This window comes from Pseudophryne corroboree, chromosome 2, assembly GCF_028390025.1.
Source record: "Pseudophryne corroboree isolate aPseCor3 chromosome 2, aPseCor3.hap2, whole genome shotgun sequence".
NCBI lineage: Eukaryota > Metazoa > Chordata > Amphibia > Anura > Myobatrachidae > Pseudophryne > Pseudophryne corroboree.
This window is the reverse complement of record NC_086445.1, coordinates 808,927,344-808,951,712: the sequence shown is the minus strand read 5'-3', so window position 1 is coordinate 808,951,712 and position 24,369 is coordinate 808,927,344. Positions and strand designations below refer to the sequence as shown.

The 24,369-nt window shown below is 47.6% G+C and overlaps 1 protein-coding gene across 6 annotated transcripts in view; it reads right to left on the bottom strand.

The window, feature by feature from the left end:
• CCDC181 (coiled-coil domain containing 181) overlaps positions 1-24,369 on the bottom strand; it is a 114,627-nt gene that overhangs the window by 38,848 nt on the left and 51,410 nt on the right. For 4 of the 6 annotated variants that reach the window (XM_063955650.1, XM_063955649.1, XM_063955646.1 and 1 more), the window contains exon 4: positions 16,124-16,291. The exons of 1 other annotated variant lie outside the window; for it this stretch is intronic. In XM_063955650.1, the coding sequence (XP_063811720.1) occupies positions 16,124-16,291 (168 nt within the window). The remainder of the gene's footprint in view (positions 1-16,123; positions 16,292-24,369) is intronic. One more of the 6 variants, XM_063955648.1, reaches the window with a different exon arrangement.

Here is a 24,369-nt window from a genome sequence, read left to right as displayed (position 1 = left end):
GAGCTGGGCCCTTGAGGAGATAAGGAATATTGCTCACACATGACCCCGCTGAAGACGGGGTAGAATTACAAGCAGCCCACATATCCATGTCCACAGACACTATGCAGGAAAACTACAGCGCAGCCCCTGGACCAACACCCCACACAGACCCTAGAGAGTCCCTGGAGTAACACTGAGGAGCGGACCCAACACACAGAACACAGCAGTACAATGTGTGGAAATAAGTGTATGTGATATAAGTGCAGCGGTGCTACCGCTGGCATGCTCCCCCCTGTCTGTGACCCCCTGGTACCAGTTTCAACAGTCTGTAACAGCGTGGGTCCTGGATGAGCAGCGTGCATGCAACTTTGATGATCTGCAGCAGCAGGAAATGGCGCCTTCCCACCGCTGGTCCCGCTCCGGGAAGCCCTGTCCCTTGCAATGGCGCGCTGTCCCTCACAAAGATTATACTGGCCACAGTAGTAAAACACATGAGAAATGCATTAAACAGTCCACACAAAGCCTTAAAGGCAGTGAGCACTGCGGAGCAACAGCCCTGAGCCAGTTTGTCTGCGGCGGGCACCGCAGCTCCAGGCCAGTGACCGCCGCGTGACATGCTACCAAACTGCACCAAGGACCAGCTAACCGGGGCCCCGGTGTATCACTCACTGCTCCTAGGTCTTCGGCATCTGTTAGAGGGTGGCGGCTAGCTGCAGGCGTGGGCACACATACGGACGATTAGTGATCAGCACAGCACCTCAGGAGCTCAGTGTCCTGTCAGCTGGCATTACGAACCATTAACCCTCAGGAGGTTGGTTCGGTCCCCCCTCTAAGTCCCATGAAGCAGGTAGTCTGTTTGCCAAGAAGAGCTACCTGGAAATAATAAACTAAATTAAAATGAAAAAAAAAAATCTCTGGAGCTCCTTGGGCACATGTTTCTAAACTGAGTCTGGTAGGAAGGGCATACAGGGGAGGAGCCAGCACACACATACACACACTAAAAGTTATAAAGTGCCAGGCTCCAGTGGACCCGATCTATACCCCATGGTACTAAAGTACAGATCCCCAGTATCCACTAGGACGTAAAAGAAATATAATTTCTGATTATATTTAGTTCTGTGCAGGACTACCACCAGGCTCTGGTTCGGGAACTAAAACCTACATAATGGGGGACATGTACAGTAATTGCTGGAGATGTGCCACATGCTCACATATGAGCCAGTTACGGTACGCTGGACACCTCAAGTTTTACCTCTATGGGGTGCAAGGCAAAACAAGAGATGTATATAAATGTGATATGACATTCTGGAACAGCAAATCACATCCACTGAAAATTGAAATCCGGGGCGTGGCTTGGCTGGCAGGGAAGATGGCTGTGTATCACCTCAGCTCCCCAAGTGAACACACCACTAGAGCCTGTAAACCCCTTTCAATAAACCCCCACACAGCCAGGAGACATCACAGCTGTACCCCCTATCCCACCACTACAGTTTGGGGAGACCCGCGGAGTCGGGGAGCGCTTATAAGCGCTTCTGCGGACTGCGGCCTTCTCCCCGGACAGAAGCCGGGGCCTGGATTTGGAGAGGAGCCCGGACCGCTATATCCGGAGGTGGACCTCGCTGCCTGACGGCGCCTGGCGGCCCTACACGCCTCACCTGGAACCCCTGAGCCTCGGTGAGATAGCGGAAGGACGGCCCCGCATCTTATGGTGAGTCCGAACCACGCACGGAGCCCGAGCCGGCGCTGCTAGTTTGATCCCAGGCGGCCGCGGCTCCCGCGACACCACTGACACACGCGCGGCCCTGCAGCACAGCACGATACGTCCTGCTGCCCGGACTGCCTGACACTACCGCCGGCGGCTGTGTCCGCCCGTGCTCCCTCCGCCCTGCGGGCACTGCAGCTCTCACTATACCCCCTGATATGCCATATTGAGAGGCTCCATCCTCTGCTACAAAAGGCTGCTGCCCCAATAAAATCAACACTACCTCCACTGAGGTCCGCTGTATCTAACCCAACACCCACTCAAACCCTACCTGTCCAGTGGCATCACCTGAATCACAGGAGCTGGATTTTACGGAGCCGAGGGAGGCCTTAAAACCCCCCCTGCAGGTTGCGGCCTAGCTCCACTTCAGGAACCGGGGACTCAATTATCCAATGCACCTGAGAGACTCTGAGACAGGCACTTGCATAGACCCTGATCCATTACTCACATTGAAAGCTCCCCCTGGTGGCTACCTTAAGATAATTCACCGAAGAAGTACATTCAAACACACTTAATCATTTGAATGTTTCTCCAAAATCCAGAGTGAATGGCGCCACCAGACATGTATCACACTTGGCTGTCGCTGCCACGAACACCGTAATGCCCTGCTGATGCCAACCCACAGGGAGCTGCTCCACTGAAGGCATTCTTATGTGAGCTATGTAAACAAATCTAACCTCGTTGACTTGAATTCAGAGAAATTAACCCCTCCGCTGCTGATTGAGTGATGACCAGGAACAAAAGACCCTCCAATAAGGCCGAAACATCAACTCCGCGAGGAAACATGTCACAATCCGCTATGAGATCCTTTCTACAACCCACCTCACCCGCCTTGGCTGATAGCCCCCCTGTTGCAGACTCCCTCGCACCCCCACAGACCCCTCACCCATCTCCTCTAGGCGAGGAAGCGCCACGCACTTGTTCCCCAGGAAACAGGGACCTACAAGATATCTTAGCTTACATGAAGAACCTACCCACTAAGCAAGATCTACAAGATACAGTGAGGCGTGAGCTGGCGGCCGTGAGACAAGATATCTCCCACATTTCTGACAGGGTGACGAGCCTAGAGGATCATCAGGACTCCTCCGACACATTTTTAAAATCGCTGACTACCATCATTGATGCTCAGTCCTCAGAGATTCGCTCACTCCAAACTCGACTAACAGATTTGGATAACAGAGGGAGGAGAAATAATATCCGTATACGGGGCTTGCCGGAAGATGTCCCTCAGACGGGTTTGATTGACGCCCTCACAAAAATTTTTAACGAGATCCTAGGCAATGATCCCACAGATACCATTACTTTCGATAGAGCTCACAGAGCTCTAAAACCAAGAGGTCTCTCTGCAGATAGACCACGGGACGTGATCTGCAGATTACACTATTTTTCCCAAAAGGATGACATCATGCGCAAAGTCCGCCAACTCGACGGAGTTGATTTCAACGGTTCAATGATCCAGATATACCAAGATTTGTCCTGGCACACACTCCAACAGCGGAAGGCCCTAAAGCACCTAACGGATGAACTCCGTAAACGCCAATTGAAATATCGATGGGGCTTCCCCTTTAATCTCCAAGTCTCCCAGTCGGGGAAAACCCACACCCTCAATTCATTCTCGGATTTCCCGGAATTCTGTACAGGACTGGGCATTCCGAAACCTGATCTACGTGACTGGGACTTTCCCACTCCAGAGCTGCCATCTTTTTAACCCTTGCGCACTGGGGCACCCTAGACAGAGGTGCGGAGAGCTGGGAAAAGAAGCTCCAACGGACCCCCCCCAGACAGGGACTTTCGTGTTACCTGACAGAGAAGTGACGGTTGGACACAGTCTCCTGGATCACAGCGTGATACCATTCCACATCACTGATGGCCTCTCATCCGACATCTCACTGTCGCTGGGGCCATGTCCCCTTCCCCTATTATGTTACGAGTCATCGATTGCAAATTCCTGTTTTTTGATCATGGGATCCCTTGCAGCCGATCACTCGAAGTCTTTTACATGTTAACGAGGTTTACAGTTCACAGTAAAAAGTCTACAAATAGCTAACACTATGCATGTTCATAGATTCAAGCTCTACTTTTGCTTACTATCGAGATGCCCTCGGCGGAGGCTCCCTTACTCGCCCCTTACCCGCCTATGGCTGTAATGCCTCTTGGGTTCCCAATCCTCAGTTGGATTGGTAACCTTAATGCGGGTTTCTTTGATTGTTATTGTTGTTTTCTTTCCATGCTCTATTCCTATCTTACTCCCCCCTTTTCCCCTCTCCTTCCTCTTACTGACCACCCTGGGCGCGTGACCTCCCATCGCGACCTATATCCCCCAAGACATCCCCTGGTAGAGTTAAAGTAACATCGATCAATGCGAAAGGTCTTAATGTGCCGGAGAAAAGAGCTTCCCTCCTGAGGTCCCTTTGGGCTGACAGAGTGGATGTTGCGCTAGTACAGGAGTCACATTTCAAAATTTCCGCCAGGAACCCCTCCTTGACAAACTACCGATACCCCCAGGCCTTTTATAGCAACAACCCAGACGCTAAGTCCAAGGGCGTGGCGATAATATTCTCTAGGACTCTCCAACTGTCGGACATATCAGTCCACAAACTGATCCCGGGCCGCCTCATGATAGTCAGCTGTAAAATAAGTATGTCCTCATACACATTTGTTGTACTCTATGCCCCGAATAAGGATCAGATCCCATTTCTACGCTCCGCCCTTACCCTGGTGGAACCCCTGCTATCGGGGGTTGTGGTCTTGGGGGGAGACCTGAACTGGATAATGGATCCATCATTGGACTCATCTTCCGGCTCTCCCCGGGCATCACAGCGTCAATACCGACAGGTAAAGCGACTATTCCATGACCTTCAGCTGGTAGATTCCTGGAGAGTTCTCCACCCCGCTGACCGAGATTACTCCTTTTACTCGACCCCACACAATGCCTACTCCCGTCTAGACTACCTATTTCTGAGTCATAGACATCTCCCTCTATTGATAGACTCCTCCATAGGCTCGATAACCTGGTCTGACCATGCCCCAGTACACATGACCCTCTCAACCCCCCAGGCACCCCAGGGCCAATGGACCTGGCGCCTCAACGAGTCACTACTACAAGACCAATATTGCAAGGGCGAAATAGAAGAAGCCCTGAGGGATTTTTTTTCCTTTAACGATACTGACGACGTCTCCAAGGTCACTTTGTGGGAGGCACATAAATGTACCATAAGGGGTAAGCTTATACAACTGGGGACGTTTGTAAAGAAACAGAGGTCAGCACTAATCACTAAACTACTAGACCGACTTCACCACCTCGAATCCTTACACAAAGCGTCCCTCTCGGAAACTGACTACCTAGAACTCCTGGACACCCGTGCCCAACTGAAAAAAACCCTCACTGATAGTATTCAGCTTTCTGTCCGCAAATGCAACTCCAAATACTACCAATGGGGCAACAAACCTGGTCGCCTCCTGGCCCAAGCTCTTAAAGCTCAACGTTCATCTTTGTACATTAACAGTGTAAAAGACGCCGGGGATGCCCTCCGATTCAAAACCCCTGAAATTGCTGCGTGCTTTAAACAATATTATTCCCTCCTATATAATCTTGAGAACCATGCAGACGACACAGCCACTCCCTATAACCTCTCACGGGCAAAAGCATATTTGGAAAAGGTGTCCTATCCTGTCCTCTGCTGATAGGGAGGCACTGGAACAACCCTTTACCCAGCTAGAGCTGGAAGACGGCCTGGCCTCGACACCCTCAGGTAAGAGCCCGGGACCGGACGGCTTCAGGCTTATATATTATAAACAATTCAAAGACCTCCTCTCCTCCTACCTCCTCCAGGCCTTTAATTCCATCTCCACTGACACCCATTTTTCAGGCCAATCCCTGGAAGCCCACATTTCCGTTTTGCCTAAGCCCGGCAAGGACCCCTCGATGTGCTCCAGCTATAGGCCCATATCTCTTCTAAACGCCGATGTTAAGCTATGCGCAAAACTAATGGCAAATAGACTAAATGTATTCCTACCTTCCCTAATTCATAACGATCAAGTGGGTTTTGTCCCGAACCGCTAGGCTAAAGACAATACCACTAAGGTTCTGAGCCTAATCCATATAGCATCCCAGGGAGGCCCCCCTACCGTGTTATTATCTACTGACGCCGAGAAGTCCTTCGATAGAGTCAGTTGGGGCTTTATGAGGTCTGTGCTGGGGCACATCGGACTGGGTCCCCTAGCACTTGGTAGAATTATGGGACTCTACAGATCACCCACAGCCCGAGTCCGAGTTAACGGATCCTTGTCCGATCCATTTTGTATAGGTAACGGGACACGCCAGGGTTGCCCACTATCCCCCTTACTCTTTGTCCTCTGTATCGAAGCCTTTGCGAGAGCTATTAGGGCCAACGAACGTATCACTGGTCTGAGGGTCGGAGATACAGATCACAAACTCTCCCTATTTGCTGACGACCTTTTGGCCACAATAACACATCCGATCACCTCCCTCCCTCACTTCATGCAAGAGCTATCCCACTTCGGACTACTCTCCAACTTTAAGATCAACATGTCCAAATCCTGCGCCCTGAACATTTCCACACCCCCCGACTCAGTGGCTAAACTTAAACGATCCTTCCCCTTCACCTGGAACACCTCCCACTTATCCTATTTAGGAATACAACTGCCGAGTGATTTGACTCACTTGTTCAACTTAAACTTCACACCCCTCCTCCGAACACTCAGAGCCGATTATAGCAGATGGTATCTCAAACCACTCTCATGGCTGGGGAGGGTCAATGTTGTGAAAATGAATACTCTCCCTAAGCTACTCTATAAATTACAAGCCCTTCCCATACGGATCCCAGACTCCTGGTTCAAGTCCATACAACTCCTGGTACAACAATTCATATGGTCTCGGAGGCGACCCAGAAGTAGTCGATCCACCATGACTGGTGGTTTCCAATTACCAGATATCAGAGGCTATTATTGGGCAATTTTGCTAAACAGGGTTCTGGATTGGACAAGGAGTCGTGACACGAAACAGTGGGTGGCCCTGGAGGGGCTCTATATGCAGCAATTCCCAGAGATTTTCCCTTGGCTTCCCTCCCTGCCTAGACCTTCACCCCCCCACCCAACCATTACCGCAACCCTCTCTTTTTGGAAAAAAGCGCGCAGTTGGCCTTCCCTCTCTTCCGCTTTCGGTCCACTGACTTCTTTTCTAGCCAACCCTGACTTTACACCTAGCCTAACGCCCTCCCACTTCAGCGACTGGGCCCTCGCGGGTCTCTTTAGAGTAGGCCAACTGGCAACTCCCTCAGGAGTTAAGCAGTTCTCAGAGGTACGAACGAAATGGGAAATCCCGCACTGTGACTTCTGGAAGTACCTACAGCTTAGACATTTTCTGCATTCCAAGCATAGATATCTCCAGGCCTCAAGGGAACTAACGCAGTTTGAGAGGTTGTGTGTTTCCAAGTGTTCCCCCCAGCATACTGTTTCCACACTCTACAAACTGTTACAAAACACAGATGCTCAAACACCGACACCCTTCCAGGCGGCCTGGGAGAGGGACCTGGGGATTCCATTAACTGATAGGGATTGGCGGATGATATTCCTCAAAACCCATAAAAGTTCAGTGTGCGTACAAGTCAGGGAAACCCAATATAAACTACTAATGAAATGGTACAGACACCCCTCTCTCCTTCACTTCATGTATCCTGGAGTGACGGACAGATGTTGGAGATGCCTTAGCGCCGTCGGCTCCCTAATGCACATCTGGTGGAGCTGCCCCCTACTTAATCCCTTTTGGGCCGATGTCATCTCCATTTCTCGTGATATACTCCATGCTCCTGTTCCTACTGACCCGGCCTTCTGGTTGCTTTCCCACTCCTCTATCCCGCTAGCCCAGCATAGAGTGTCATTGCTCCGCCACTTGTCTAATGCGGCACGGGCAGTTATCCCCACTCTCTGGAGGTCCCCAACTCCACCCACAAGAAAACTATGGTTCACTAGAATTAACTACTACATGAACATGGAGAACATCCTCCTGGCTTCCAGAGACAAACTCTCAGAGTTCATGACCACGTGGCTACCATGGGTAGAATATACGTCCTCTAAAGATTATAAAGATTACATTTATACAACCAAGTGACTTAACATCGCAATTGATCGATTATAGAGACAGCATTATATGCATCTCTCAGCCTACAGGTCCCCCAGTACCGGTCACTCCCTGTTCTATCCCTCTCCTTTTCTTTACTTCATCCCTCACTCTCCTTATAACTATCCTCTTATGTTTTCCTAGATACTATAGCTGCATTCACTATATAGATAGAAAGCAAGCAGATATTGTATATGATGTTATAGGATGATGTGTAGAACCCCTTACCTACACAGATCTTTAGAGACTGGGGCAACCCACTATTCTGCTACCATAAGCTAAAATGTACTTAATCCTAATTCTACACACTGTTGCTTTTGTGTCTGAATGTGTTGTATCCCTTATACTTTTCTGAATAAAAACAGATTACACAAAAAGAAAATTGAAATCCGCCCTTTACCCTGTGGTTGAAACGTCTGACCTACAGCTGTCCAATCACAGTTTTTGACATAGTGTTTCACAAAGTTGTTATTGCATTTGCGGCACTACCTTTCCTCTCTTGCATCTGAGCTATGAAATGCTTATTCAGAGATGGTCGAAGATTTTGCTATCACACCAAAATCTGCAATCATACTACTCACATGCTGGAGTCGCCCAGCACAGGGCAAGGCCGCCCAACATGTGTGGTGCTGCCCCGCGATTCGATTGCAATTCAGTTGAGGTTGCTGCATAGGCAGGTGTCATGCTGCCATATTTCCTATCGCAGGTAACTCAGACAACAGCATATGCTTCAAGGTTCTGCTAAAGCAACAAGGCAATAAGTTTGAGAATGATAGACAGAAATATGTACTGCCTTAATCTGTAAAATCTGGCATATGCCCTTCAGCAGTTTAGATATTAAAGGGATCTTCTTATCTGTGAGGTTCTCCATGGGTTCTTCCATGCTAGTACCAACTCCTTAGTTATGGTACTGGAACATATGTTTCTCAGCAACACTGCTTTTGGATATACTGATGTGACGTGCCTCCTTTTACCGTCCAACAAGGTCCATGTAAGTACAAAGGGGAGCTACACAATGGTGGTCATTCCGAGTTGTTCGCTCGCTAGCTACTTTTAGCAGAAATGCAAACACAAAGCCGCCGCCCTCTGGGAGTGTATCTTAGTTTAGCAGAATAGCGAACGAAAGAGTAGCAGAATTGCTACTAAATATTTTCTTGCAGTTTCTAAGTAGCTCCAGACCTACTCCTAGATTGCGATCACCTCAGTCCGTTTAGTTCCTGGTTTGACGTCACAAACACACCCAGCGTCCGGCCAGCCACTGCCCCGTTTCTCCAGCCACTCCTGCGTTTTCTGCTGGCACGCCTGCGTTTTTAGCACACTCCCGGAAAACGCTCAGTTAGCACCCAGAAACACCCACTTCCTGTCAATCATTCTCCGATCAACAGAGCGACTGAAAAGCTTTGTTCGCCCGTGAGTAAAATACCATAGTTTTGTGTACAATTGCTTAGCGCGTGCGCCCTGCTGTGCATACGCATGCGCAGAACTGCCGGATTTTAGCCTATTAGCAATTCTGCTAAAAATAGCAGCGAGCGAACAACTCGGAATGACCACCAATAGGTATTTCTACAAAACAGTGCTCTCTTTTGTTCATCTGGCATCTCTGTTAGAACCTGTATATCTTCCTCAGTCTCTTTCACTTTGATACCCTCTATCAATACTTTCTTGCAGAACATGCGCATTCCGAGTTGATTGCTAGCTGAAAATGTTCGCTGTGCTGCGATTAAGTGAAAAAGCAGCAGTTCTGCGCATGCGTATGCGGCGCAGTGCGCACGCGCGACGTACTTTCACAGCGGTCGATGTATTTTTACACAAGGTCTAGCGAAGCTTTTCAGTCGCAATGGCAGCCGCAGAGTGATTGACATGAAGGGGGCATTTCTGGGTGTCAACTGACCGTTTTCAGGGAGTGGTGGAAAAATAAGAATTTACTCACCGGTAATTCTATTTCTCATAGTCCGTAGTGGATACTGGGGACTCCGTAAGGACCATGGGGACCAGCGGCTCCGCAGGAGACTGGGCACAACTATAAAGAAAGCTTTTAGACTACTGGTGTGCACTGCCTCCTCCCACTAAGACCCTCCTCCAGACCTCAGTTAGGATACTGTGCCCGGAAGAGCTGACACAATTAGGAAGGATTTTGAATCCCGGGTAAGACTCATACCAGCCACACCAATCACACCGTATAACTCGTGATACAATACCCAGTTAACAGCATGATAACAACTGAGCCTCTCAACAGATAGCTCAACAATAACCCTTTAGTTAAGCAATAACTATATACAAGTATTGCAGACAATCCGCACTTGGGATGGGCGCCCAGCATCCACTACGGACTATGAGAAATAGAATTACCGGTGAGTAAATTCTTATTTTCTCTAACGTCCTAAGTGGATGCTGGGGACTCCGTAAGGACCATGGGGATTATACCAAAGCTCCCAAACGGGCGGGAGAGTGCGGATGACTCTGCAGCACCGAATGAGAGAACTCAAGGTCCCCCACAGCCAGGGTATCAAATTTGTAGAATTTTGCAAACGTGTTTGCCCCTGACCAAGTAGCAGCTCGGCAAAGTTGAAGAGCCGAGACCCCTCGGGCAGCCGCCCAAGAAGAGCCCACTTTCCTCGTGGAATGGGCTTTCACTGATTTAGGATGCGGCAGTCCAGCCGCAGAATGTGCAAGCTGAATCGTACTACAGATCCAGCGAGCAATAGTCTGCTTAGAAGCAGGTGCACCCAACTTGTTGGGCGCATACAGGATAAAGAGCGAGTCAGTCTTCCTGACTCCAGCTGTCCTGGAAACATACATTTTTAGGGCCCTGACTACATCCAACAACTTGGAAGCCTCCAAGTCATTTGTAGCCTCAGGCACCACGATAGGTTGGTTCAGATGAAAAGCTGATACCACTTTGGGGAGAAACTGGGGACGAGTCCTCAATTCTGCCCTATCCATATGGAAAATCAGATAAGGGCTTTTACATGACAAAGCCGCCAATTCTGAAACACGCCTGGCCGAAGCCAAGGCCAACAACATGACCACTTTCCACGTGAGATATTTCAAATCCACGGTTTTCAGTGGCTCAAACCAATGCGACTTTAGGAAATCCAACACCACGTTGAGATCCCAAGGTGCCACTGGAGGCACAAAAGGGGGCTGAATATGCAGCACTCCCTTAACAAAAGTCTGAACTTCAGGTAGTGAAGCCAATTCTCTCTGGAAGAAAATCGATAGAGCCGAAATCTGGACCTTAATGGAACCCAATTTAAGGCCCATAGTCACCCCTGACTGTAGGAAGTGCAGGAACCGGCCCAGCTGAAATTTTTCCGTTGGGGCCTTCCTGGCCTCACACCACGCAACATATTTTCGCCATATGCGGTGATAATGGTTCGCGGTTACTTCTTTCCTAGCTTTTATCAGCGTAGGAATGACTTCCTCCGGAATGCCCTTTTCCTTCAGGATCCGGTGTTCAACCGCCATGCCGTCAAACGCAGCCGCGGTAAGTCTTGGAACAGACAGGGCCCCTGCAGCAGCAGGTCCTGTCTGAGCGGTAGAGGCCATGGGTCCTCTGAGATCATTTCTTGAAGTTCCGGGTACCAAGCCCTTCTTGGCCAATCCGGAACAATGAGTATAGTTCTTACTCCTCTTCTCCGTATTATCCTTTGGTATGAGAGGAAGAGGAGGGAACACATAAACCGACCGGTACACCCACGGTGTCACTAGAGCGTCCACAGCTATCGCCTGCGGGTCTCTTGACCTGGCGCAATACTTTTCTAGCTTTTTGTTTAGGCAGGACGCCATCATGTCCACCTGTGGCCTTTCCCAACGGTTTACAATCATTTGGAAGACTTCTGGATGAAGTCCCCACTCTCCCGGGTGGAGGTCGTGCCTGCTGAGGAAGTCTGCTTCCCAGTTGTTCACTCCCGGAATGAACACTGCTGACAGTGCTAACACGTGATTTTCCGCCCATCAGAGAATCCTTGTGGCTTCTGCCATCGCCGTCCTGCTTCTCGTGTCGCCCTGTCGATTTACATGGGCGACCGCCGTGATGTTGTCTGACTGGATCAGTACCGGCTGGTTTTGAAGCAGGGGTTTTGCCTGACTTAGGGCATTGTAAATGGCCCTTAGTTCCAGAATATTTATGTGCAGGGAAGTCTCCTGACTTGACCATAGTCCTTGGAAGTTTCTTCCCTGTGTGACTGCTCCCCAGCCTCGAAGGCTGGCATCCGTGGTCACCAGGACCCAGTCCTGTATGCCGAATCTGCGGCCCTCTTGAAGATGAGCACTCTGCAGCCACCACAGCAGAGACACCCTTGTCCTTGGAGACAGGGTTATCAGACGATGCATCTGAAGATGCGATCCGGACCACTTGTCCAACAGGTCCCACTGAAAGGTTCTTGCATGAAACCTGCCGAATGGAATCGCTTCGTAGGAAGCTACCATTTTTCCCAGGATCCGCGTGCAGTGATGCACCGACACCTGTTTTGGTTTTAGGAGGCCTCTGACTAGAGATGACAGCTCCTTGGCCTTCTCCTCCGGGAGAAACACTTTTCTCTGTTCTGTGTCCAGCACCATCCCTAGGAACAGCAGGCGTGTCGTAGGGACCAGCTGTGACTTTGGAATGTTTAGAATCCAGCCGTGCTGTTGTAGCACTTCCCGAGATAGTGCTACCCCTACCAACAACTGCTCTCTGGACCTCGCCTTTATCAGGAGATCGTCCAAGTACGGGATAATTAAAACTCCCTTCCTTCGAAGGAGTATCATCATTTCCGCCATTACCTTGGTAAAGACCCTCGGAGCCGTGGAGAGACCGAACGGCAACGTCTGGAATTGGTAATGACAATCTTGTACCACAAACCTGAGGTACTCCTGGTGAGGATGGTAAATGGGGACATGTAGGTAAGCATCCTTGATGTCCAGCGATACCATGTAATCTCCCTCGTCCAGGCTTGCAATAACCGCCCTGAGGGATTCCATCTTGAACTTGAATTTTTTTATATATGTGTTCAAGGATTTCAAATTTAAAATGGGTCTCACCGAACCGTCCGGTTTCGGTACCACAAACATTGTGGAATAGTAACCCCTTCCTTGTTGAAGTAGGGGCACCTTTACTATCACTTGTTGTGAATACAGCTTTTGAATTGCCTGTAACACTGCCTCCCTGCCTGAGGGAGTGGTTGGCAAGGCAGATTTGAGGAAACGGCGGGGGGGAGACGTCTCGAATTCCAGTTTGTACCCCTGAGATACTATTTGAAGGATCCAGGGATCCACCCGTGAGCGAGCCCACTGATTGCTGAAATTTTTGAGACGGGCCCCCACCGTACCTGGCTCCGCCTGTGGAGCCCCAGCGTCATGCTGTGGACTTAGAGGAAGCGGGGGAGGACTTTTGCTCCTGGGAACTGGCTGTATGCTGCAGCTTTTTCCCTCTACCTCTGCGTCTGGGCAGAAAGGACGCGCCTTTAACCCGCTTGCCCCTATTGGGTCGAAAGGACTGTACCTGATAATACGGTGCTTTCTTTGGTTGTGAGGAAACATGGGGTAAAAATGTAGACTTCCCAGCTGTTGCTGTGGAAACGAGGTCCGAGAGACCATCCCCGAACAATTCCTCACCCTTATAAGGCAGAACTTCCATGTGTCGTTTGGAATCTGCATCACCTGTCCACTGCCGAGTCCATAACCCTCTCCTGGCAGAAATGGACATTGCACTAATTTTGGATGCCAGCCGGCAAATATCCCTCTGTGCATCCCTCATGTATAAAAGTGCGTCTTTTATATGCTCTACGTTTAGCAAAATAGTGTCCCTGTCTAGGGTATCTATATTTTCTGACAGGGAATCTGACCACGCAGCAGCAGCGCTGCACATCCAGGCTGAAGCTATAGCCGGTCTCAGTATCACACCTGTGTGTGTATATATAGATTTCAGGATAGCCTCCTGCTTTCTATCAGCAGATTCCTTCAGGGCGGCCGTGTCCGGAGACGGTAGTGCCACCTTCTTTGACAAGCGTGTGAGCGCTGTATCCACCCTAGGGGATGTTTCCCAGCGTGACCTATCTTCTGGCGGGAAAGGGTACACCATTAGTAACCTCTTAGAAATTACCATCTTTTTATCAGGGGAAGCCCACGCTTCTTCACACACTTCATTTAACTCTTCAGATGGAGGAAAAGCTACTGGTAGTTTTTTCTCTCCAAACATTATACCCTTTTTTGTGGTACCGGGGGTAACATCAGAAATGTGCAACACATTTTTCATTGCCTCAATCATGTAACGTGTGGCCCTACTGGAAGTTACATTAGTCTCTTCGTCGTCGACACTGGAGTCCGTATCCGTGTCGACATCTGTGTCAACCATCTGAGGTAGCGGGCGTTTTAGAGCCCCTGATGATTTTTGAGACGCCTGGGCAGGCACAGGCTGAGAAGCCGACTGTCCCACATTAGGTATGCCGTCAAACCTTTTATGTAAGGAGTCGACACTATCACGTAATTCCTTCCACAGCACCATCCACTCAGGTGTCGACCCCGCAGGGGGTGACATCACATTTACAGGCATCTGCTCCGCCTCCACATAAGCCTCCTCATCAAACATGTCGACACAGCTGTACCGACACACCGCAAACACACAGGGAATGCTCTGACAGAGGACAGGACCCCACAAAGCCCTTTGGGGAGACAGAGAGAGAGTATGCCAGCACACACCAGAGCGCTATATAACACTGGGATCCCACTATCAATGAGTGTTTTCCCTATAGCTGCTTTTTTATATATATTACATATATATATATATATATATATATATATATATATACTGCGCCTAAATTTAGTGCCCCCCCTCTCTTTTTTTACCCTTCTGTAGTATTCTCAGACTGCAGGGGAGAGCCAGGGAGCTTCCTTCCAGCGGAACTGTGAGGGAAAAATGGCGCCAGTGTGCTGAGGGAGAAGCCCCGCCCCCTTTTCGGCTGACTTTCTCCCGCTTTTTCTGTGATACTGGCAGGGGTAATTTTACATCTATATAGCCTCTGGGACTATATATGATGTATATTTTGCCAGCCAAGGTGTTATTTATTGCCCTCAGGGCGCCCCCCCCCCCCCCCAAGCACCCTGCACCCATCAGTGACCGAAGTGTGAGGTGTACATGAGGAGCAATGGCGCACAGCTGCAGTGCTGTGCGCTACCTTGGTGAAGACCGAAGTCTTCTGCCGCCGATTTTCCGGACCTTCTTCGTGCTTCTGGCTCTGTAAGGGGGACGGCGGCGCGGCTCCGGGAACGAACACCAAGGTCGGGTCCTGCGGTCGATCCCTCTGGAGCTAATGGAGTCCAGTAGTCTAAGAAGCCCAAACTACCACCTGTTAGGTAGGTTCGCTTCTTCTCCCCTTAGTCCTTCGCTGCAGTGAGTCTGCTGCCAGCAGATCTCACTGAAAATAAAAAACCTAAATATACTTTCTTTCTAGGTGCTCAGGAGAGCCGCTAGTGTGCATCCAGCTCAGCCGGGCACAAGAATCTAACTGAGGTCTGGAGGAGGGTCTTAGTGGGAGGAGCCAGTGCACACCAGTAGTCTAAAAGCTTTCTTTATAGTTGTGCCCAGTCTCCTGCGGAGCCGCTGGTCCCCATGGTCCTTACGGAGTCCCCAGCATCCACTTAGGACGTTAGAGAAAAACGCAGGCGTGCCAGGAAAAACGCAGGCGTGGCTGGCCGAACGCAGGGCGTGTTTGTGACATCAAATCCGGAATTGAATGGTCTGAACTGATCGCAAGCGCTGAGTCTGTCTGGAGCTACTCCAAAACTGCACAATTTTTTTTTGTAGCCGCCCTGCGATCCTTTCGTTCGCACTTCTGCTAAGCTAAGATACACTCCCAGTGGGCGGCGGCATAGCGTTTGCCCGGCTGCTAAAAACTGCTAGCGAGCGATCAACTCGGAATGACCCCTTGAGCCCTGATAACAACTTTAGTATACCGACCACGAACCAGGCCTTTCGCCCAACATCAGTACTGGACACCACTAATGCTCCACAAAACCTACTGCAAAGCATTCCCAGAACAGTGGAAGTGTCCAAACACCTTTGGCCATGTAGTGCTTATATAATATATATCTATTAAAAGGGAAATACCCTCTCTGCATTTTCAATTAAAAAGATCAGCGAGAGAGCTGCATACTACTTCCTCATCCAGGATGAAATGAAAGCAGATGACAGAATGAAAATAGCTTAAAATTTTTGTTTTAAAGCAACAATTTCTAAATAATTCTAAGACAGGACAACTCACAGCTGTGCTGATCTCCTCCAGCTCCTTGGCCTGCTTGACTCTTCTTGCTTGGATAAGTTGTTCATTTTTCCTTTGCAGCCAAATCTTAAAAGCCAGCTCATTTTCTCTCTTTTTTTCTTCTTCTTCTTGTCTTTTACGCTCTTCTTCCTTTTTACAGAACATATTCATCTAATCATATAGCAGATTTTTAATACTTGCAAGTATTTACAGCTTAACAAATGGAGATAAATAAATGGAACAGGTGAAAAGCATGTCATACAAACCCAGGGGCTGATTCTGAGTCACTGAAGCCAGATTGACTACCTTATGCTAATGCGAAGTTCCATAGGGCTCACATAACACTCCCATAAAACAGAATAGTTCCGTACGATCGCATTATCTTGCCCCAAAACATCCTACAGAAAGACAGATCCTGACAATATCCATCCAACTCAGAACAGGATGGATATAAGCAAAATTCATGAAGTAGCATCTGCGCGTGTGCTGTAACCTACAGTCCACTATTTGTGTTAATGAAAAGAGTTCTATCCAACTCAGAATCAACTCCCTAATGTTTCACCTAAAAAGAACCTAACTAAAATAATAAAGGTCTAAAAATACACTTTGTGTACTGAAACTAAATGCAACCACAGGCGCAGAGGCGGAACTACCGCCAGTGCAACCAGTGCGTTGCACTGGGGCCCGCCTCTGTCCAAGGGCCCAAAGCATGTAATGAGTCAAACTGACTCATTACATGCCGCTGTGTGCTGCAGGCAACCGCTGCCCGCAGCACACAGCCGCCCGGAGAGGAAAGGAGCAGCGGTACAGGGGAGAAGCAGGAGGAGGGAGCCGCAGCAGCGCTTTGTTACTGGTTGAGGCGCTGCTGCTGCTGTCCCTCTTCTTCACTATAGGCTGTCTTCCGAGAACAGCCTATAGTGAAGCAGAGGGGCAGCAGCAGCAGCGCCTCCACCAATAACACAGCGCTGCTGCGGCTCCCTCCTCCACCTCCCTCCTCCTCCTTCTCTCCTGCCCGGGAATCGTGACCAGAAGCTGCACCGAGGAGCCTGAGCCAGCGGAGAGGGTAAGTATAATTCTTCTTTCTTTCTTTTCTTTCTTTCTTTCTACAAAAAGGGGGACTGTCTGCCACAATGTGTAAAAAGGGGGAATCTGCCTGCCGCAGTGTGTAAAAAGGGGGAATCTGCCGCAATGTGTAAAAATGGGGAATCTGCCTGCCCCAATGTGTAAAAAGGGGGAATCTGGCTGCCGCAATGTGTAAAAAGGGGGATGCTGTCTGCTGAAATGTGTAACAAGGGCACGCTATCTGCCGTAATGTGTAACAAGGGCACGCTGTCTGCCGTAATGTGTAAAAATAAGATTTTACTCACCGGTAAATCTATTTCTCGTAGTCCGTAGTGGATGCTGGGGACTCCGTAAGGACCATGGGGAATAGACGGGCTCCGCAGGAGACTGGGCACTCTAAGAAAGATTTAGTACTACTGGTGTGCACTGGCTCCTCCCTCTATGCCCCTCCTCCAGACCTCAGTTAAGGAAACTGTGCCCGGAAGAGCTGACATTACAAGGAAAGGATTTTGGAATCCAGGGTAAGACTCATACCAGCCACACCAATCACACTGTATAACTTGTGATAACATACCCAGTCAACAGTATGAACAACAACAGAGCATCAGACAAACCTGATGCAACCATAACATAACCCTTATTTAAGCAAGAACTATATACAAGTATTGCAGAAGAAGTCCGCACTTGGGACGGGCGCCCAGCATCCACTACGGACTACGAGAAATAGATTTACCGGTGAGTAAAATCTTATTTTCTCTAACGTCCTAGTGGATGCTGGGGACTCCGTAAGGACCATGGGGATTATACCAAAGCTCCCAAACGGGCGGGAGAGTGCGGATGACTCTGCAGCACCGAATGAGCAACACAAGGTCCTCCTCAGCTAGGGTGTCAAACTTGTAGAACTTTGCAAAAGTGTTTGAACCCGACCAAGTAGCTGCTCGGCAAAGCTGTAATGCCGAGACCCCTCGTGCATCCGCCCAAGAAGAGCCCACCTTCCTTGTGGAATGGGCTTTTACTGATTTTGGAGGCGGCAAGCCAGCCGCAGAATGAGCCTGCTGAATCGTGTTACAGATCCAGCGAGCAATAGTTTGCTTTGAAGCAGGAGCACCCAGCTTGTTGGATGCATACAGGATAAACAGCGAGTCAGATTTCCTGACTCCAGCCGTTCTGGCTACATAAATCTTCAAAGCCCTGACTACATCTAGTAACTTGGAATCCTCCAAGTCCCGAGTAGCCGCAGGCACCACAATAGGTTGGTTCAAATGAAAAGATGACACCACCTTTGGCAGAAATTGCGGACGAGTCCGTAATTCTGCCCTGTCCATATGGAAAACCAGATAGGGGCTTTTACATGACAAAGCCGCCAATTCTGACACACGCCTAGCCGAAGCTAAGGCCAATAGCATGACCACTTTCCACGTGAGATATTTTAACTCCACGGTCTTAAGCGGCTCAAACCAGTGAGATTTCAGGAAACTCAACACCACGTTAAGTTCCCAAGGTGCCACAAAAAAGGGGCTGAATATGCAGCACTCCCTTTACAAACGTCTGAACTTCAGGTAGAGAAGCTAATTTTTTTATGAAAGAAAATGGATAGGGACGAAATCTGGACCTTAATGGACCCCAATTCTAGGCCCAAAGTCACTCCCGACTGTAGGAAGTGAAGGAAACGGCCCAGCTGGAATTCCTCTGTAGAGGCATTCCTGGCCTCACACCCAGCAACATATTTTCGCCATATACGGTGATAATGTTTAGCCATCACGTCCTTCCTAGCCCTTATCAGTGTAGGAATAACCTCATCCGGAATCCCTCTTTTCTACAAGGATCCGGCGTCCAACCGCCATGCCGTCAAACGCAGCTGCGGTAAGTCTTGGAACATACAAGGTCCCTGCTGCAACAGATCCTGCCCTAGAGGCAGAGGCCATGGGTCCTCTGTGAGCATTTCTTGCAGCTCTGGATACCAAGTCCTTCTTGAGCAATCCGGAACAATGAGTATTGTTCTCACTCCTCTTTTCCTTATGATTCTCAGCACCTTGGGTAAAAGAGGAAGAGGAGGAAACACATAAACCGACTGGAACATCCACGGTGTCACCAGTGCGTCTACAGCTATCGCCTGAGAGTCTCTTAACCTAGCGCAATACCTCTGTAGCTTTTTGTTGAGGCGGGATGCCATCATGTCCACCTGTGGCAGTTCCCACCAACCTACAATCTGCGCGAAGACTTCTTGATGAAGTCCCCACTCTCCCGGGTGAAGGTCGTGCCTGCTGAGGAAGTCTGCTTCCCAGTTGTCAACTCCCGGAATGAACACTGCTGACAGTGCGCTTACGTGATTCTCCGCCCAGCGAAGAATTCTGGTGGTTTCTACCATCGCCACCCTGCTCCTTGTGCCGCCTTGGCGGTTTACATGAGCCACTGCGGTGATATTGTCTGATTGAATCAGAACCGGTTGGTCGCGAAGCAGGGTCTCCGCTTGACTTAGGGCGTTGTATATGGCCCTTAGTTCCAGGATATTGGTGTGAAGGCAAGTCTCCTGCCTTGACCACAGCCCTTGGAAATTTCTTCCCTGTGTGTCTGCCCCCCACCCTCGGAGGCTTGCATCCGTGGTCACCAGGACCCAGTCCTGAATGCCGAATCTGCGACCTTCGAGAAGGTGAGCACTCTGCAGCCACCACAGGAGAGACACCCTGGCTCTGGGGGATAGGGTGATTAACCGATGCATCTGAAGATGTGATCCGGACCACTTGTCCAGTAAGTCCCATTGGAAGGTCCTCGTATGGAACCTGCCGAAGGGAATGGCCTCGTATGATGCCACCCTCCTTCCCAGGACTCGAGTGCAGTGATGCACTGACACCTGTTTTGGTTTTAATAGATTCCTGACCAGTGTCACGAGCTCCTGAGCTCTCTCTATCGGGAGATAAACCCTTTTCTGGTCTGTGTCTAGGATCATGCCTAGGAGAGGCAGATGAGCTGTAAGAAACAACTGCAACTTTGGAATATATAGAATCCAGCTGTGTTGCCATTACACTTCCAGCGAAAGTGATACGCTGTTCAGCAACTGCTCTCTTGATCTCGCTTTTATGAGGAGATCGTCCAAGTACGTGATAATAGTGACACCTTGCTTCCGCGGGAGCACCATCATTTCCGCCATTACCTTGGTGAGTATTCTCAAGGCCGTGGAGAGACCAAACGGCAACGTCTGAAAATGGTAATGACAATCCCGTACCGCAATTCTGAGGTACGCCTGATGAGGTGGATAAATGGGGACATGAAGGTATGCATCCTTTATGTCCCGAGTCACCATAAAATCTCCCCTTTTCAGGCTTGCAATAACCGCTCTTAGCGATTGCATCTTGATCTTGAACCTTTTCAGGTATATGTTCAGGGATTTTAAATTCAACATGGTTCCGACCGAACCGTCTGGTTTCGGGACTACAACATGGTCGAATAATAACCCCCTCCTTGTTGAAGGAGGGGAACCTTGACCACCACCTGTTGAAGATACAATTTGTGAATTGCAGTTAACACTGTTTCCCTCTCGTGGGGGGAAGCCGGCAGGGCCGTCGGTGAGGGGGCATCTTCTCAAAGTCCAGCTTGTATCCCTGAGACACAATATCTATTGCCCAGGGATCTAACAGGGAGTGAACCCACTTGTGGCTGAACTTACAAAGGCGTGCCCCCACCGGGCCTAGCTCCGCCTGTGGAGCCCCAGCGACATGCGGTGGATTTTTGTAGAGGCCGGGGAGGACTTCTGTTCCTGGGAACTAGCTGTGTTGTGCAGCTTCTTTCCTCTGCCCCCGCCTCTGGCAAGAAAGCAAAACACAAACGAAAACAGGTGCGCTGATTTGGGTGGAGTTCAGGTTTAGTTAGTTTTTCATAGGTTTGTCAGTGTGTGCTGCTGCTTCCCCCTAATGAGGCAATTGCCAACCTCAATATAGTGAACTGCAGAAGAATTTTTTGTTTTGGGGATGCGCTACACCACTGGCAAAGGAATAAAAATTCTCATAAACACGTATATATAATACTATGTATTCCTGTATATAGAAAAAAGGGTTTTAATACTCGTCACACAATTCCAAAAAATAAAAATGTATAATTTATTTTTAAAGAGTTTCATATATAAACAAAAACATTTTTCATTAAATAAAACTTATAAAAACATATATTACTAAACACAAGTTTAAAGTATACTTTTTCTTTTTTTTAAAAAAACACGTGTGAAGATTGGTTGTAAAGCTGATATAGCCTTGTTTTTGAAAAGGACAGTCCTCAGGATTTGAAACAATGTTATTCTGTGTGAATGTCCTATTGTAGCGATCTTTGCTACAATTTAGCTTTATTTATTGGACGAAGTTCCCTAAGTCCCTGCTGTGCACAGCTTATGATGTTGATTATTAAGCATGCATTATAAATTAATATGCCACTCCACCTTGTATCCACGTTATTTTCCCCTGGTTCCAAATGTAACAGCTTGATCCCTCCAGACTTAAAGTACCTCAATTAGGTTGCCATGTTTAAACTCTGCCGGGATTCAGGTATTTGCTGCTGGTTCCGATTTCTTTGGGGTCCGTGGCTGTCACTGTGGTGATGATGAGTGGGTTCCTTTAGACATGTAACGCGTTTCTCCGCCTTGTTCCGTCACTCTCAGCGGCTTCCTCAGACATAGTCCTTAATGAGCCCCGTTGTCCTCTTTATATATCATCATATATCACTATATTGATATCACCTGGTCTCGTCTGTGCGCCTTCTTGCGCTTGTGTGTTCCGTCTTGCGTTCCAAGACCCTTTTTATTGCGCATGCGTATTTCTTAATGCGTCTCAAAACCTCCGTCTCATCTAGCATATTTGTTGTTTCTATACTGCTTATGTCCTTAGAGGTTTTTCTCATTCCGCTATATCAGCTTATGTATATTTATGCATCTTTACACTCTCCTTGGATTGAATATACAACGCTGTCTCTTGTCAAAAACAGAGTTTTATAGAAAAAATGTATACAGTCATCTCTAATTTCTCCATAGTTGCATTAAACAGTATTGTATTAAACCTCTTTCAACAAGTAAAATTCCTTCACTCCACCCTATTGTTTACCTATATTACTTTAATTACCATAATATTTTCTTTACCGCATTTTTTTCCCCCCCCTATATACCATATAAATAATCAGAGAGAAACTTGGATACATATAAACATATTTGTTGTATTTTACATATTTTTCTACTATTTATTTATATACATTTGGTACCCTATATAGTATTTAATTCATTAGGGATCAATTTTTGTCTAGTGATTCTTATCTTTAAATCCAAAAAACATTGCTTAATATCTAAAATGCATCATGAATGTAATTATAACCTCATAATTTAATCGAACACTAATCCAATGTAATCTTTCCTCACATTCTATGTTAACCCCTTCCCACACCACCCCCTCTCACCCCGGCCTCCTAACTAATTATATTGCATGTGAAGGTCTTGCACCCTGGTATTAAATGTTGTTTAATTCTATAGTGTCATTCAAGCCCGCTGGAAACATACTGTGCAAACAAAAAATCCAATATGCTTCCCTTTTGCAAAGTTTTGTGTAACGATCCCCCCCCCTGCATGTGATGTCCACCCATTCAATACCCGTGATCTTTATATTGGCCATGTTTCCATCTTGACAATTTGTAACATGTCTATATAATGAGTTAGTTCTTAATTTCTTTTCAATATTTCTTTTATGTTCCATAAATCTGCAATTCAATGTTCTTATTGTTCTGCCTATATATTGTTGTCCACATCCACATTGTAGTAGATATATAACGAATGTGGACTTGCAATTCATGAACTTCTTTATGGGGTGCACTACTTTAGTTGTGAATGACTCAAAGCTTGTTACCTTTCTTTCTGAATATTTACATGTGCAGCACCCTGTTCTTCCACAATGATGGAAACCTTTTGGTCTTTGTGGGAGCCAGCTTCTTGAATTGTCTTGTTTTGTTTTTTGCAAGAATAAACTAGGAGTTAATTTTAGCCTCAAATTCTCAGCTTTTCTAAATATTACTTTATCCGACAATTCTGTATTTTTATTCAGTACCTCATCGAGTTTAAGTAGAGGGAAATTCTTTTTAAAGATTTTCTTAATTTCTCCAAATTCTGTATTATATTTGGTAATGAAAGCGGTCGTTCTATTTTGTGTTTTCGATTGTTCTATTTTTTCTTTTTGGGGTCCTTTTTGGGAGGTGTGGGATTTAATTATACTTCCCTCCAATATATTTTCCCTTTCTGTACCTATGACCTCTCGCAAAGCTTTCTCTAATATATGATTTGGATACCCCTGTTGACTGAAAGCTTTGTAAATCTCTTCTACCTGTCTATAAAACCCTTCCTCTGATGAACAGTTTCTTTTAATACGGAGGAACTGGCTCTTTGGTACATTGTCTTTCCACACTTTATAATGATTACTCCTATAGTTTAAATATCGGTTCTGATCGACCTTTTTGATATATGTTTCTGTACAAATCTTTTCCCCTACCTTTGCTGTTAATGTAATATCCAAGAAATGTATAACCGATTCACTAATAGTGTTAGTAAATTTGATCCCAAAGTTGTTATTATTCAGACTTCTTACAAAATTCTGTGCAGACTGGAGATCCCCTTCCCAGATAAAAAATAAATCATCTATAAAACGCGAATATAGGACCAGGCCCGCCCCAGCCTCCCCACCCCAAACATGGCGCTCCTCAAAGCGGCCCATAAATAGGTTGGCGAAACTTGGGGCGAACCTGGTCCCCATCGCAGTTCCACGTATTTGTAAATAATATTGTTTATTGAAGAAAAAATAATTATGATATAAAATAAATCTAATCGCCTGTATTATAAATTGTTTCATATTATCCGTAAGTGTGATGTCTGTCTTTAAATAGTGTGATGTTGTTTGGATTCCTAATTCATGATCAATATTTGAATATAAGGATTCAACATCACAAGTGATGAATTTATAATTTGGTTTCCACTCAATATTTTTAATTAAATTTAAAAACTGAGTCGTATCCTTGATATAGGAGCGTAAACTTTTAACATGAGTTTGTAAATGACTATCCACAAAAAAAGATAAGTTGTTCGTCATCGAGCCTACCCCCGAGATGATCGGTCTCCCTGGGGGGGCTTCCAATGACTTATGTAATTTAGGTAAAAAATAAAAAGTTGGGAT